The following is a 16,249-nucleotide window of genomic DNA, read 5'->3' on the forward strand; positions in this document are numbered from 1 at the left end:
GCTGGTGCAAGGGCTGACCCCCGGCAACCTCTTGACCATCAGGAGAGACTAGAAAAAGAGAAGAAGTTAACAAGTGACCTGGGACGTGCCGCCACCAAACTGCAGGAGCTTCTGAAGACGACCCAGGAGCAGCTGGCAAGGGAGAGGGACACAGTGAAGAAGCTGCAGGAACAGCTGGAAAAGACAGTGCGTGCCTGGCCCCAAAGCAGGGCGGGAGGAGTCAGAGCTGCTGGGAGCACTGGGCCGGGAGCCCCAGGGGAGGCAGGACCGGGAGAGGCAGAGCTGGGCGGAGGTAGTGGGGACAGACGCTTCCTGACGAGTGCTTCAGCCCGCCCAGCCCAGCACCCGCCCTTCTGGGGTTCCCTTGCCGGTCCCCCTGCTGGCCCAGGTCTTCACTTTGTACCTGTGCGGGCCCCTTAGCCAGTGCCGCAGCCCCTGCCCTGCAGGATGATGGTTTCCCCTCGGCTCCCACCACCTCCTCCCTGTCCCCCAGCCCCAGGGGTCTGTGGCTCCTGTTCTCTGAGGGACTGGAGTGGCTTGAGGGGGCCAGTCCGGGGAGGGACCGATGGCCCAGGGAGGAGGGCAGGTGGTTCTGCCGTGGCTCGTGGCCCACCCCCCCTTCATCCCACCTGCCTTCGTTCACAGGAGGACGGCAGCAGCTCAAAGGAGGGCACCTCTGTCTGAGTCTCCTCTGTGGAAAAAGAAGTTACTGTTCAACTTACCAAAATGCCTTACACATTCCTTACAAATACACCGACCAACCTACACAGCGTTATCCAGGCCCAACTTCCGGTAGCTCCGAGAGAAGCCATGAGAAACGAGAGTCTCCTAGAGCCACAGAAGTAGACCTTCCAGAGCCCCAGTTTGTCAACGAACCTGTGTCACATTTGATAAACACTATCCTGGGCGCAGCCCTGGGCCACCACCGAGGGACGCCAAAGTCCTGGTTGGCTCTGACAGCCCCGTGGGTGTGTGGGAGGCCGGGCACTCGGGGGTCTGTCTGTCAGTGCAATCGTTTCGTGTTTTTTCAGCAGGGTGGGACGGGAAGCGGGTGGGACCGGGCAGCCAGTTCTCGAAGGCTGAGGGGCCGACTGGAGGCCACAGCCCCTCACCCTTAGACATTGCCAACGAGAACTCACGTGCGACCTCCTGGGTGTTGATGCCATTAAAACCAACGTTGGTGCCCGGTGCTGTGGTCTCGTCTGGTCGTCTGCTGGGGCTCCCCCACCTGCTGTTGGGCCCAAGATGAAGAACCAAGGGGTGGGGGCATCCTCGGGGAGAGAGCGAGTGTGGGCCTCGGCTGCTTTGAAGGCAGGGTCTCTGCAGCTCCGCGTAGTGTGCGGCTGAGACTCGCTGCTTCCGGGGCCATCAGCAGTTTTCCCTGTCACCTCCCAGGCGTCAGTGCCCTCCGGGCAGGATAAGGGAGCAGGGCCTGCTACACCTGAGAGCCAGACACATGGACTGCTGCCCCGCATCCCGGAGGGGCCGAGGTTTGTGAGCACGGCTGGTGGTGTGGGCTGCTGTGTGACAGAGGTCTGGGAATGAACAAGGGGTCTCTGTCCTGGCTGGGGCTTGAACAAACACCCACACTCCAAGAGGGTGGGCCAGGGCTAGAGCAGCTCACTGCCTGCCCCTGGGAGGCAGAGTTTCACCTGCAGAAGCCAGCTTAGGTTTGCCACGACCCTCAGACCCAGTGTCCTCAGCGGCCCCTGACAGCATGGTCCTTGGCCCCAAGAAGCGTGTCTCTTTGAGTGTAAGCAATAGGAACCTGGAGCTTAGTCCACAAAGAGACGTTCAGAGGCTCAGTCACAGTAGGGCCCCAACCAATTCCGGAATGGAAGGCGGGTCTACCTTGACCAAGGACTGTTCACTTGCATCTCCCTGCCAAGCCTCAGAATCTTGGGAGAGGGTCTGCTTGGCCGAACTTGGCTGGGGGACAACTGGGCTCTTGGATGGCAGGTCCTGCAGGATGGCATTGTGAGAAGGGTGCTGTCGGGGACAGTGGCAGCAAGAACCAGGGTCTCCACAGCCTATGAGCATGGCAGGTGGCCTGCTCTGGGATCTCTGTCACGCATGGCCCTTTCAGCTGATGACAGTGACTCGGGGGTGGTTTTCACAACCTCAAGACCTAGGGAAGCCCTGTGGTGTGCATCTGTCTGCCTCCCTTCCTTAGCCCCCCCACACGGCCTCTGCCTGCAGCCTGGAACTGCTTAGCCTCAAACTGCTTGGCCCAGCCCTGGTGCCAGCTCTCAGGAAGTGCCTGTGGGCCACTCAGCCGTGGTGTGTGGTACTGTGTGGCATGGCTGTTCTTGGTGCTGGGAATCCTGGGACGGTCCCTGGAGAAGTGGGCTTAAGCTGAGCTCCCAGGAAAAGCAGATGTGTGTGAGGTGAGGGAGGCTGGCACTCAGGCAGCAGCAGCATAGAGGTATGGAGGGGGCCCAGGTTACCAAGGCCAGGGGGCGCTGGACCGGGGAGGCAGTACAGCCATTGAGGTTTCTGAGTAGGGAGAGCCAAGCCTGCCTGTTGTAGAACTCCAGAGGAGGCTGAAGCAGAAAGGGATCCCACGGTCTTGGAACATTGACATCCTGGCTTCTGGCTGGGAGACTGAGTAGCAGGAAGTGCCTGCAAGGACACCTGATGGCTGCTCGTTCCCAGCCCCATGCCTGGCGCTCAGCGAGCCCTCAGTCCTCCCGGTGAGGTGCACCCTGCCCCCCTCCCCGGGCTAAAGGCTGGACAGGTTCAAACCCACCTCTCTGACACGTGGCTAGGCCCCACAGCCTGGGAGGTTAGTACTTGCGGGGCAGGGCTGGGCTCTGGAATGTGGGGAGCCTGGGGAAGAGCACCTGGGGCTGAGTGCCCCGCAACAGCCACTGGGCCCCCTGCGTCTGCACCCCCATGCATCTAGTACAGGGGGCTGAGTGGGAGCACAGGTTCCGGGTGAGGCAGGCCACCTGCAGGTCAGGTCAGTGGTGTGGGCCCCGATGCGTGTGGGGAACAGGCAGACCTGTGTGCTGCAGCGGGGCTGCCACTGAATCGCCCCCATCGACCTGCCACACCGCGAGACTGAGCGCCCCATGCTGGGCTGATGCCCTCTGAAGGCACAGGAATGGGGCAGGGGTACCCATTTTGAGCAGAGGAAAGGGTAGACCTTGGGGAAGGAGAAGGGATGCTGGGGTGCCACGCTGCCGCTTCTGTGGCCACCTGCTAGGAGCCCCGGGTCTGTGCATGCAGAAGGGAGGAAGCTGAAGGCAGGTAGCACGGGGTGTAGGACGCCTGTGCGGCTGGCCCGGGAGTTCAGGAGAATGCCACTTGGGAGCTTTTCTCCTGCAGCTCCAGTTCTAAGGGCCCATCATCTGTTGTCCCCACCTGCCCCAGCAGGGCCAGAGCAGTCCTTAGGCCCAGCAGTGGTACCTCCCAGGTGGGCAGAGGGAGCCGAGTCTGCCAGGCTGCCGGCTGGGCCCTGCCTCAGGTGGGCCGGGCCTCCTCAACTGTCCCAGGCCAGGTTCCATGTCAGGCTCTGGGGAAGCCAGCTGAGGCGCAGCCCTCACAGACTTCCTGCGGAAGGGGCTAGCAGCCCTCCCCAGCCCCACGGCATTCCCCAGCGTGGCACAGGTCACTGGCCTGGCCATTCGCAGCCCCGTCTTGCAGCTGTAGCCGAGTTCAGGCAGCACCAGAGGACTGGTTCGTGGTGTTCCTGGAATGAAGTTCACTGTGGAGGCAGGACTCACCCAGCTGCCACCCAACAGACGAACCACTGCTCCTCCCTGGACTGGCTTCCCAAAGCCAGACCCTGGGTTTGGGCTGTTGGGTGAAGATGACCAGAGCTCACAGAGTAGATGTGAAGTTCAGGTTAACGTGGCCCATAGACAGCACAACGGGACCTGAAGCCCCTCACAGACAGCTGCGCTCAGACGAGCTTCCTCAGGTCGTCTCCATATGATACTCTGGAACACAGGCACCACAATGCTGCGCCTGCTGGCCGCACCTATGGCACCCCGAGAAGGAAGGGGGGTGGAGAAGGAAGCTGTGCAGCGAAGGCAGGGAGCCAGTGAGGCCTGAGGGACAAGTGCGGGGAAAGCGAGGTTTTGTTATAGAAGCCACTCCAGGCCCTCCGCAGATGCCATCACTGCGCTTCCTTCAGGGTTGGGTCTGACGGGAGCTCAGAGCCCAAAAGAAATGCTTTCCGTCTTGGCCCTTTCAAATCTCACCCCTAGCACTGAACAAGGTCTAACCTTTGAATTTCCGATGTTAGAAATGTTGTGGAAAGATGATCCAATTATAATAAGAGAAATGAAGTGAATTACCCTGAGGTGTTGAGAATAGCTCAGGAACAGAAATGAAGAAGTCTGAGTTTTTGTCCCAGTTCTGCCACCTGTGAGTCGACTAACCTTAGGCAAGTTACTTCACCTTTGGGCTGGTTACTGAGGGTACTGGCCAGAGGCTAAGTCCCTTCCCCAGGGCCCTTTTGGGACTGTGCAGAACCCAGAGAGCCCTCAGTAACAAAACACGGTACTCAAGCCTGCCTTCCACCGAAACCCTGGCTCCTGGAATACTCCCCTTGCCGGCCATAATGCCATTACTGTCCCTTCCAGCTGCAGCCCAGCTGGAACCCAGTCTAGAGCCCATTCTCAATTTCAGAAATGCCCCAAATCACCAAGAAGTGATGTGTGTGGGGCATATTCAGTCTCTGGTGGTCCCAAGGGCAATTACAGTCAAGAAGCAAGTTGCACTTGCTGGGCCTACAGCAGCCAGTACTCTGCAGAAAGGAAACCACCACACGAAACCTATGATCCAAGTCACCGTGTCCCGTTTTTGCAGTAACATTGTCTAACTTCACAGTCAAGCTCTGATTGAATTGTTAGCAATGGCTTTATTTGCTGCTTTGTCAGGCCAAGAGAGTAACCGCTAGATGAGACTAAGTCAGCTTTCCACAAATACATTTTTGCAGTGCGTTAGCATTTGTGAAAAGGTAAACGTTATTTTCTGGAAGCAGAATATACTTGTAGTTTTGTTCCTGACCAACAGCAGACCAATCAGCTGAGGTCTGAACCCTAATTTTGTACCAGAATCACCCTGAGTGCTTGTGAGCACAATTCTTGGGCCTCAGCAATCTACTAAGACTTTCTCAAAAGCTCCCCTAGAGAAAGAGTAATTGAATTTCTGGAATGAGCTCTAGATGTTTACATCACATCCCTTTATACTGTTTGAAATGCTTCCCAAAGAATGCACCTCACACACGCACAACAGTGCCACACTTAAACCGACACCACAGGAAAAATTTCCTCCTTCTAAAACTCCTTGACGAAACATCTGGCTTTACCTACATGGCTGACTTTTGAGTACGGCAGTCTTGAACTTCTGGCACTTCCCTGGAAGCCTGTTAATCACAATCACTAGCAGGACACAGTGGCTCACACCTGTCATCACAGCACTTTAGGAGGCCAAGGCAGGAGGCTTGCCGGAGCCCAAGAGTTCAAGGATGCAGTGAGTTATGATTGCACCACTGCACTCTAGCCTAGGGGAAAGAGACCCTGTCTCAAAAAACAAAACCCACGCTAAAAGCAGTAAAGAAACAAGAAATTCAGGATGAATGACAAGCAGCCAGCACTGTTTTCTAGACAATTCTGAAATAAGTATTTTGATTAAAGCATAACCTTGTCTCACAAAAGCCTGGCACGTGGATCAACATTAAAATGTTCCCCATCCTAGACTGGACTTCCACAAACCTAGATGGCATAGCCTACTACACACCTAGGCTGTATGGTAGAGCCTATTACTCTTAGACTACAAACCTGGACAGCATGTTACTATACTGAATACTGTAGGCAACTGTAACACAATGGTATTTGTGTTTCTAATTACAGCAGAAAATACCTTGCAATTATATGGGACCACCATAGTTTATGTGCAGTTTCTGACATGTAATAATGCAGAGCTGTGTATCAAAAGGCTAACCATGTGATGGTGTGGTAGGACAATGTACAATTTCCCTTTTCTCTATTTTCTAAATTTTAAATGTGAATTTATTACCTTTATAATTTTAATGTTTATTACACTTATAGTGTAATAAACATTGAAAAATTCCCCAACTTTTACACCAACTTTCTTATTCACCAGAGGGAGCTGTGACTTTTTGAGACAAGGTCTTCCTCTGTCATCCAAGCTGCAGTACAGTGGCATGATCTTGGCTCGCTGCAGCCTTGACCTCCTGGGCTCAAGTGATCCTCCACCTCAGCATCCAAAGTAGCTGGGACTACTGACCACCACACCTGGCTAATTTTGTTTACTTTTAGTAGATGAGATCCCACTATGTTGCCCATGCTGATTGTCAAACTCATGGCTTCAAACTATCCTCTTGCCTCAGCCTCCCAAAATGCTGGGATTACAGGAGTGAGCCACCACACTCAACCAATCTTTTTTTTTTTTTTTTTGAGACGGAGTCTCGCTCTGTCGCCCAGGCTGGAGTGCAGTGGCCGGATCTCAGCTCACTGCAAGCTCCACCTCCCGGGTTCACGCCATTCTCCTGCCTCAGCCTCCGGAGTAGCTGGGACTATAGGCGCCCGCCACCTCGCCCGGCTAGTTTTTTCTTTTTTGTATTTTTAGTAGAGATGGGGTTTCACCATGTTAGCCAGGATGGTCTCGATCTCCTGACCTCGTGAGCCGCCCGTCTCGGCCTCCCAAAGTGCTGGGATTACAGGCCTGAGCCACCGCGCCCCGCCTCAACCAATCTTAATTATTGGAAATACCCAAACCTCAATGACTTACCCCATATGGAAGGCAAAATCTTATATTCCCAATTCACACATAAATACACGAGAGATAAATCAAAAATGCTTCCTTTATTACACAAAGCCAATACTGCTACTTCTAAGTTCAACTGTTGGTGCATCTCTATATCGTTCAAAGTGTTACGCCCGTGATATGAACAATGACCACTTCCAAATGTCAGTGAACAGTGGCTCCCTGTGAGTGTCATCATGGTACCTCTCCCCATTGCACACGAGTCAACAAACTGCTCTAGAAAATTAAGTTCTCCCAGGCCCAGAGTAAACATATACTCAATATTCTTCCATACTTTATTATACCATAAGAAGCAAACTTCTGAATGAGATACAATTAAAGATACCACAGGTGTCCTAGTTTGTCAATATTGTTTTGCCATTTTCATTAACAAAGCAGATTACAATGTAGCCCTAATTTGCATTATAATTTATTATAAGACACTGCACATTCTCCTGAAGACACACCATGATTTGCAAGATGCCAGGTCACTCTCCCAACCAGTGAATGGTGAGCTCACCGGCAGGTGCAGGGCTACTTCCTGTATTCCAATGATGTGCTTGAAATAGTGCTTTTGCAAGATCAGCGTGGATTATGTGGACACAATTTTGAAGCAATCTCCATTACACATTTGGCAGAAGTAAAAGACTGCCTGCCTTAATCTTACTATTAGTGTATTAGTGTTGTTATATTATAAAGACATAGTATATTCCATTATTCTGCTTAGCTCAAGGAAGAATCAAGAATTTGGGCCAACATTATAACCAGATTATGAGCAATTTTCTAAGCGAAAGAAACAAAGTAAATGCTGAGGTTACTAAAGATGTAATAATTCTCTTCACATGGCCTTTACTGTTTTGTGAACTGCATCATTTAAAATCCTGAGCTTAACAAAAATCTTTATAAATCAACTCATCAAAACAGGCATATGGCCAATAAGAATTTAATTTCACACCAATAAAACTTCAGACTTTAGATTTATTTAGGGGCTGTTTGCATATGTTTATAGAATATTTCGTTTAAAAGATGATGAGACAGCTCCCCCTCAGTGAGACCCTGGCCTAAATATATTTGCTTTATTTATATAGCAAGAGAATAACATTAAACATGGAAGCTTTCAATTTGTGGCACTGAAAGACCTACACAGGGCATCCTTCAAAGGCTACAATTAAGGATCCACCTAATTTTTCAGCAATACAAGCCCGATTGAGATCTTCTGGTCCATTTGCTTGACATTCATGTTTTATGCCTAGAGAGGAAAAACAACAATTCTATTTAGAATTATGGCAGCAGTTTATCTCTTTCTCTAGGATATCAAACTTTTAAAAGACCAGTTCTAATCTGGATAAACTGGGGTATATACAAACACAGAATACTACACAGTAATGAGAATAATTGTAACTACATGCATCAAGATAGATGGGCCTCACAAACGGCATTCACTGAAAGAATCCAGATTTAAAATGCATATATTCTATTATATATATAGATATAGCATACAAAATCAGCCCACACTAACTTATGCTGTTAGAAGCCAGGGTGCTGGCTACCTTGAGGAGGAAGGGGCAGGCAGAAAGAAGTGCTATGAATTGAAGGGAACAGCACCAGAGAGGCTTCTGCGGTGCTGGTCATTAGATTAAGAAATAACCATTATGTTCACTCTGAAAAATTCGTCACATTCTACAATAATTTGTGACATACACTTTTCTATAGATATGTTGTACTTCGCTACAAAGCTAAAAGGTCTAGTAAAAAAATTTTCTTGGTTTTTAAAATATAAAAATACAAATTATTTTTGATTGCACAGTTGATTTTGTCAACTGTATTGAAAAGCAAACAGCTGGCTCTTCAATGGTATTACACTACACATTTATAAAATGATCACAATTAAAACTATGTGAAATATTAGTGACTGCTTTCTTAGAACAATTACACTACCAACTACAAAAACGAGCTCAATTATGGATTACATACAGTAGCCTCTCTGTAAATGGCCACTGTCTTTTAAATAACTGCATGGTTATTCCCATCATTTAAAGACCATTTATTTCTCAAGCTGCTGAAAGCACAGGAGGTCAGCTTTTTTTTTTTTTTTTTTTTTGAGACGGAGTCTCGCTCTGTCACCCAGGCTGGAGTGCAGTGGCCAGATCTCAGCTCACTGCAAGCTCCGCCTCCCGGGTTCACACCATTCTCCTGCCTCAGCCTCCCGAGTAGCTGGGACTACAGGCGCCGCCACCTCGCCCGGCTAGTTTTTTGTATTTTTAGTGGAGACGGGGTTTCACCGTGTTAGCCAGGATGGTCTCGATCCCCTGACCTTGTGATCCGCCCGTCTCGGCCTCCCAAACTGCTGGGATTACAGGCTTGAGCCACCGCGCCCGGCCGAGGTCAGCTTTTGAGCTACTCAGGACTGATCTGAGAAAGCCAGTGGATGCTTTCATTAGAAAAAAAAAAGGTAGCATGGTCACTATCTTTTTTTTTTTTTTGAGACGGAGTTTTGCTCTTGTTGCCCTGGCTGGAGTGCACTGGCGTGATCTCAGCTCACTGCAACCTCTGCCTCTTGGGTTCAAGCATTCTTCCTGCCTTAGCCTCCCAAGTAGCTGGGATTACAGGCACGTGCCACCATGCCCAGCTAATTTTTTTTTTTTGTATTTTTAGTAGAGACAGGGTTTCACCATGTTGGTCAGGCTGGTCTTGAACTCCTGACCTCAGGTGATCCACCTGCCTCGGCCTCCCAAAGTGCTGGGATTACCGGTGTGAGTCACTACACCCAGCCAGTCACTATCTTTTATCACCAAATCAAGTGTGCAAAGCAATTCCCTTTACTGAAAGGCAATGCAGAATAAAGATAATAAGGAATCCACTCTGAACCTTTTGGTTGGGCTGGGAAAGTGTTGAAGCTAAAGGATTTAAAAGCATCAGTTAGCAATCCAGTGACACACTTCTAGGGGGTGCCAAACATCAAACCAAATGCACGAAGAACCTGACCTGGCAATAAACTATGCAGCAGCAAGGCTCGGGAAAGGAAGCAAGAATTTTTTTTCATAACTAAAAACAGGCTAGGGCAAACCTGTTCTACCATGAGAATATAAAAACCAGTGACAGTAAAACAAACAACAAAATCAACATCAGGCCAAGCCCTTGTGACCTTGGCTCACTCAGCTGTTTGGAAATAGCCATGGAAGGAAGGTGGCAGGGCAAACTCTTGAACTAAAACTCACACATGAGACCAAGTCTCCCCTTCTACAGCTGAGAGAATCAAGGCCCATGGAGGTTAAGCAGTTCTGGCCAAGGCCACACAGCAGTTAGACAGGCTTCGCCCTCAGTGCAGGCCTTTGGGCACTTGCCCCATGCATGTTCTTTCCATCATACCAACATTTTCTCCTGGCTGAAGTCTGGCCAGGCCATCTCATCAGGATCCCAATCACCCAGTGGCAAGTCAAATAGAACTGACCAGCTCAGGAGTGGGTGCACTTTCCTTGGGACACAGATGAATCAATTACCTAAAATCATGCCATTCAACAGTAAAGCTGGAGAAAAGAGCATCCTTTCTCATTTAGGTACATCTCCCTTTTGCAACTTTATTATAACAACTACATTCAAAGGCAAGAGCAAATTTACTATTATGTCCAATGTTAAACAATCAGTCTCCACCTCCTACATGAGAAAATTGGCAGCACCTCAAACTAGTTTAAAACCAGCCTAAATAAACGATATATACAGATGTCGTCAAGGGTAGAGTTATTAAATACAGGCTGGGAAGACTCAGAACAACCAGCACAAAGCAGAAGATACATGGAAAGCCACGTTCAATCTTCTGCTTTTCTCAAAACAAGTAACACTTCCCCCTTGTGCCTGAAGTTCTGCAAAAAAATAAGGTGCTTCTCAGAAAAGGTGCTGCCCCATTCTGGGTGTTTACCATACCTCTACATATTCAGAGGTAATCTAGAACATACCTTGAAATTTCTTTTTAATTGCATCCTTGGAGCTTGCATAGATCATTTTACTTTTCAGAGGTGCCAGTTCTGGTGCCCTAGATAGAAAGATGCCAAAAATGAAAAAAGTGGTCTAGAGAAAGTACAACTTGCATCTTGTTAAACATTTGCTTCAGTGTCAAGGGGAGAATCCTCAGACTCTCCTGAGATATTTTTTCTTAACTGAACATTTGTTCTACCTCCCCGGCAGCTCAGAGAGGAAATGCTACAGTTAGGCATAAGTAGAATTACTCAGGTTGACCAGGGTGGGAAAAAAGAAGAGAACCACTGGTGGCAAAAGACAACCACCAATTAAAAATCAGATCACAGTGGCCATAATGAAAGAACCAATACTGAGTACTGCACTGTATAACTCAATTCTTTTTCTCCAGAATATTTCTGTTCATTTATTATTAATAAAAGATTGGATTCAGGCTAATATTTACACAAGGTTTTTGACAGTTTTTCTTGTTGGAAAAAAGTTTTAAAATACAGAAAAGTACAGATAATAATCTAAGTACGTGTGACCCAGAATTAAATGCTAATATTTTGGCACCTTTGCTTCAGATTGTTTTCTAAAAAAGAATAAATCAAAAAAAAGGAAAAAAAAAAAAAGAATAAATTACACATAAAAGTCCTTTTCTTAGACTTCCCCAGTCCCTTCATCTATTCCAATAGCAGGTTTTGATCCCACAGATACTTGTTTTTAGTCTAACATAACAATACATGTTTAATTATAGATCTGGGAGTCCACGTTTCAATAATTCTCTTGAAAAACAAATCCACTTGTATAATCTCATGATTCTAAATACAGCTTTCACAAAGATTTCTAAATGGCAACTCACCAATAATTATGTCTTGTCAATATTATTACTATCTTGTATTTATAAAATTTGAGCACGTTCTCCCTCTTGAATGGAAGCGTGTTGGAAGAACAGCATATGCATCACAACACCTTCAGCAGCAACACTGAAGAATGATTAGTAATGGACAGAAACCCCTGTCCCACTCAGACTGCTTGCACGTGAGTCCTTCTTTCCTCTGTACGCCAACCCATAGGCCCACCTCCATGCCACAATGCTAAAATATCACAGAGAAGATGCAGTACAGTAAGTCCACACTTAACATTGCCAGTCAGTTCTTGGAGCCTGTGACTTAAAACAAAATGACATATACCAAAACCAGTAATTTTTTTCTCAATGTTATAACAAAACTACACTGAAGGAAATGACGCTATTTGAGGACCTGGTGTATGTTGTTTTGCTTACAGTTGCGGTTTCGAAGAGCCTCCTGGAGGTCACTGAGATATTACTGTATAGCTAAATACTTCTGAGCATTTAATAATTCCATTTAGCTGCCACACTTCGAGGACATTCAACAGTCATGAGCACTGGCATGTGGACCTCACCTAGTGTACCCCTTACCCCAGTGAGCAGAGATTCTATTCTTGGGAAAAAGGAAATGGGCAGTCTGTCTCTCAGAGGCTTATTCCTCCCAATCCTAAGGTCCAGTGAAGGAGGCAAAGTCATCACAACCTCAGGACTGGCAGATATTTGAGCTACAGAGTGGGTACTTTTCTTTTTTTTTTTTTTTTTTTTTTGAGATGGAGTCTCACTCTTTCGCCCGGGCTGGAGTGAGTGGCACGATCTCGGCTCACCGCAACCTCCGCCTCCCAGGTTCAAGCGATTCTCCTGCCTCAGCCTCCCGAGTAGCTGGGACTACAGGCGTGTGCCACTACACCCAGCTAATTTTGTATTTTTAGTAGAGATGGGGTTTCACCACGTTGGTTGGCCAGGATGGTCTCGATCTCTTGACCTCGTTATCCACCCACCTCTGCCTCCCAAAGTGCTGGGATTACAGGCATGAGCCACTGCGCCTGGCAAAGTGGGTACTTTTATGAAAATAGGTCAGAAACATAAAAAAGCATTAGCTGTTCTGATTTTATTCTAACCAAATTGTTAAACTACTTGAAGAGCTGCTCCTTGGGTGGAGTTTGTTATAGAAAATGGCTTTAATAAGGTTCTACCTTTTCTTAATAGTGTAATAGTGCAAAATAAACCATTACACTAACACTAAATTTCCTTTTCTTCTATTATTTTCCAAATTTTTAAAAATAAGAATGCATAATTTTCATAATTACAAAATACATAAAAAGCAGAAAAAATAACTGTAAATTAAGGAAATAGTGACCCATTTAAAAGCCTAAACCATTAGCTGGCCTATCTGCCACTCAGCTGTGAATGCCAGAAGAGCGGGGACTTAACTTCACAGCTGTTTTCCCAGGCCCTAACACAGTAGCTGGCATGTAGTAGAAATAAAGTTCAATAAATGCACCTTCATTCAAATCCTTGTTAATTTTCAGTCTTACGTACCCGCTTCAATGACTCTAAGCTGCCCGAATACGTGCACCCTGAGCTCATATTTGCATTCCTCACAGCAATTTAGTTTAATCAAGTGCAGTAAAAGCTTACTGAAATAGAAGTGAGGTGTGACCTCGAGTATCTTCCTTTTTAAACCTCAATCCTCTGCATCTCCTACTCCCATATCCCTTACACTCCAAACTATTGATGGCACACAGCTAAAAACTAAGTCCCTCCCTGCCTTGCCCTGACTCAGGCCAAAGTATCAAGAGAATCCTTGCTCCTCTAACAAAAAAAAAAAAAATCAGGTGGTGTTACCATTTCTCCCTCCCCTTGGAAACTAAAGAATTGTATTCCTGGCCATATCAAGGAATGTAGTATAATATTCAATAAATGAGAGATCCAGGTGTAACTTTTTCTAAAGCTTCATCTCAAATACTGACTTACCTGAAAAGACCAGAATAATTAAACAACATTTCAAGAAAAAGGCCATAAAAATAACTTTATGGCACTGTTTCACTATCTAGAGTAACATCGACCAACAGTTTTCTGCAGTGACGGAAATGTTCTGTATCTGTGCTACTCAATAAGGTGGCCACTAGTCAGATGTGGCTACTGAGCATTTGAAATGTGGTAATTCATTCAGCTAACAAACTGAATTTTTAATTTTAAATAATTTAAATAGCCACATGTGGCTAGTGACTGCACTGCGAAGCAGTACAAATGTAGAGCGAATTATAGCAGGGAGGGAATGGTACCAACTTCTTCAAAAGTAGCGGACCACAGAGGCACAAGTAAAGGGTATATATTTAAAAGAGTAGAAGGCTGGTTCCTGGCACAGCTCCTTGGAAAAGTAGGGGTTTGGCTTATAATAAGAAAGTTAAAAGAAGTAGGAAATTTTAGCTTATAAAAGCAGTACATTTAGAGGATGCCTCCTGTCCTTTCCCCATAAAACATACACACACCACACACACCACAATCAATTACTGAGAGTCATATAGCAAGTAGACAGAAAATAGTCAAAATTTAGTTGTGGTCCCATAAACATCAGCCCTGGTAACATTATGAAACCTATAAATAAAAATTAAATAACAACTGCAAAGAGTTTGAATAAAAATTACTTTGGTGCTGGAACTGGTTTTCCGAGTGCTAACAAAATGTTTTACAGAGGCTAAATATTTCCAACATGCTTACCACAAAAAAAACATCAACTCTTCTTTTCTGGATTCTTTTGTTTCAAAGCTTGCATCATACAAAGCATAGCGACAATCTTTTTCAGGAAGCATTCCCACAAAATGCTTGAAAGGATCAGTTATGGTTACACCAACATCTCCAACCAAGATCTCTTTGCCTTCTTCTACAATGATGCACTTTTTGTCTGCACTGAGACAAAAAATGACAGCCTTCTTTCTTTTCTTGATTTCTTCTGGTGTGGAACATTTACGAACTTTCATGTCATAAAAAATGCGACATACTTCATCAGCTACTTGCACTCCTGAGGCCTATGACGAGAAAATACATGAGAAAAAGACTTACAATTTTTATTGTGCCAAACGTAAAATACTAAATTCTGCTTATAGATTGGCATATATTTAACATTTTACAGGTATATCATCTAATTAAAAAACTAGAAATTTGAGCTGTAATCATTACTAATTTCAGACATCAAACTTTTTAAAAGATCACAAATATATGCCATTCATCACTACTGCACAGGGGTAAAGAAACATTCAACTACAGCAGCCTCTCCTACCCTAGAATCTTAAAAGAAGTGTTTCCTAAGGTGCTGGGTTATTTTCTTCTTATACAGGTTGCTTAGAGCCTTGACCACAGGCAGATCATCTTCCCAGTCTGTATGCTGATGACACCTAAAATTCCTTTTGTAATACACAGTAGCTGGTCATAGCTGCTAGACTGGGAAATTTTCATCCCTACAGCATCTCTTTCTCTAACTAAAAAAAAAGATTAAGAGGTCTTTGCTCTACTCACATTTCAAATTATGTGATCAATATTCAGTATTAGTCACCTGCCATTAAAATTTTCACTTAAAAATTCCAAATTTTAAACTAAGATTAGAATAAATAAGAAAATGTCTACTGCTATAATAAAGAGGGTATCTTAATTCGGGATTATACTGACCAGAAAAATAATCTTTCACTATGTTATACTTGCTATTCTGGGACAAAGCATAGTTAAACAAGATTTTGATAGCACAAGACCTTAAACCAGTTTTTAATTTTTTCATCTTGAGGAATGTGCTGTTTACATTAACTTTACTATATCCATAATTTTTAATGCTTCATTAACTACTTTGTTTTGCATGTTAGCTTTTCTAAAGCAAGAATTATAAAGCCCAACAAGAGATGCCCAGGAGGCTGTGCCAGTCATGGCTGAACAGCACTGGAGGATGATCAGACTAAGGGAAGAATGCAGACAATCAAATGTGTGATTGTAGGAGATGTGACTGTAGGCAAAGCCTGCCTCCCCATCAGTTATACAACAAACGCCTTTCCTAAGGAGTATATCCCCAATGTCTTTGACAACTATGGCACCCAGACATCTGTGGATGCCCAAATCATCAGCCTGAACCTGTGGGACACCACTGGCCAAGAGGAGGAATATGACCAACTGTGAATGTTCTCCTGTCCCCAGACCAATACCTTTGTCATTTGTTTTTCCACTGGCAACCCATCCTCTTATGCCAATGTGAGGCATAAGTAGTACCCAGAGGTCTCCCATCATTGCCTCAATGTATCTGCTATGCTGGTAGGCACCAAAAGGGACCTGTGGAGTGACTGTGAGACAGTGAAGAAGCTGAAGGAGCAGAGCCAAGTGCCAATGACTCCTCAGCAAGGCCCCTCCCTGGCTAAGCAGGTAGGAGCTGTGAAGTATCTGGAATGTTCACCCTTGATGCAGGAAGGGGTGCATGAGAGATGGGATCTCGTTATGTTGCCCAGGCTGGAGCTTAGTGGCTACTGACAGGCATGATCATAGCGCACTGCAGCCTTGAACTCCTGAAGTTGGGCAGTCCTCCTGCCTTGGCCTCCCAGATAGCCAGGACTGCAGGTGCATGACAAAGCACCTGGTTACTTTATTTCTTTTTACTGTTGAATAATATTCCATTGTTTGGATATCCCA

At 46.2% G+C, this 16,249-nt stretch overlaps 2 protein-coding genes across 8 annotated transcripts in view; one reads left to right on the plus strand and one right to left on the minus strand.

Annotated features, from left to right (window-relative positions):
* RRBP1 (ribosome binding protein 1) overlaps positions 1 to 1,189 on the plus strand; it is a 68,881-nt gene extending 67,692 nt beyond the window's left edge. For all 7 annotated transcript variants that reach the window (XM_033185539.1, XM_033185542.1, XM_033185540.1 and 4 more), the window contains 2 exons: positions 43 to 186; positions 646 to 1,189. In XM_033185539.1, the coding sequence (XP_033041430.1) occupies positions 43 to 186; positions 646 to 684 (183 nt within the window). In that variant the 3' untranslated portion in view covers positions 685 to 1,189. The remainder of the gene's footprint in view (positions 1 to 42; positions 187 to 645) is intronic.
* A 5,631-nt stretch (positions 1,190 to 6,820) lies between these two features.
* The window catches only part of DSTN (destrin, actin depolymerizing factor), a 37,818-nt gene continuing 28,389 nt past the window's right edge, over positions 6,821 to 16,249 (minus strand). Inside the window, exons 3-5 of the mRNA XM_033185543.1 lie at positions 14,306 to 14,613; positions 10,734 to 10,810; positions 6,821 to 8,029 (exon numbers count right to left, since the gene is read on the minus strand). Coding sequence (XP_033041434.1) covers positions 7,920 to 8,029; positions 10,734 to 10,810; positions 14,306 to 14,613 — 495 coding nt within the window. The 3' untranslated portion in view covers positions 6,821 to 7,919. The remainder of the gene's footprint in view (positions 8,030 to 10,733; positions 10,811 to 14,305; positions 14,614 to 16,249) is intronic.

This window comes from Trachypithecus francoisi, unplaced genomic scaffold (assembly GCF_009764315.1).
Source record: "Trachypithecus francoisi isolate TF-2019V2 unplaced genomic scaffold, Tfra_2.0 Lachesis_group21, whole genome shotgun sequence".
NCBI classification, from domain to species: Eukaryota; Metazoa; Chordata; class Mammalia; order Primates; family Cercopithecidae; genus Trachypithecus; species Trachypithecus francoisi.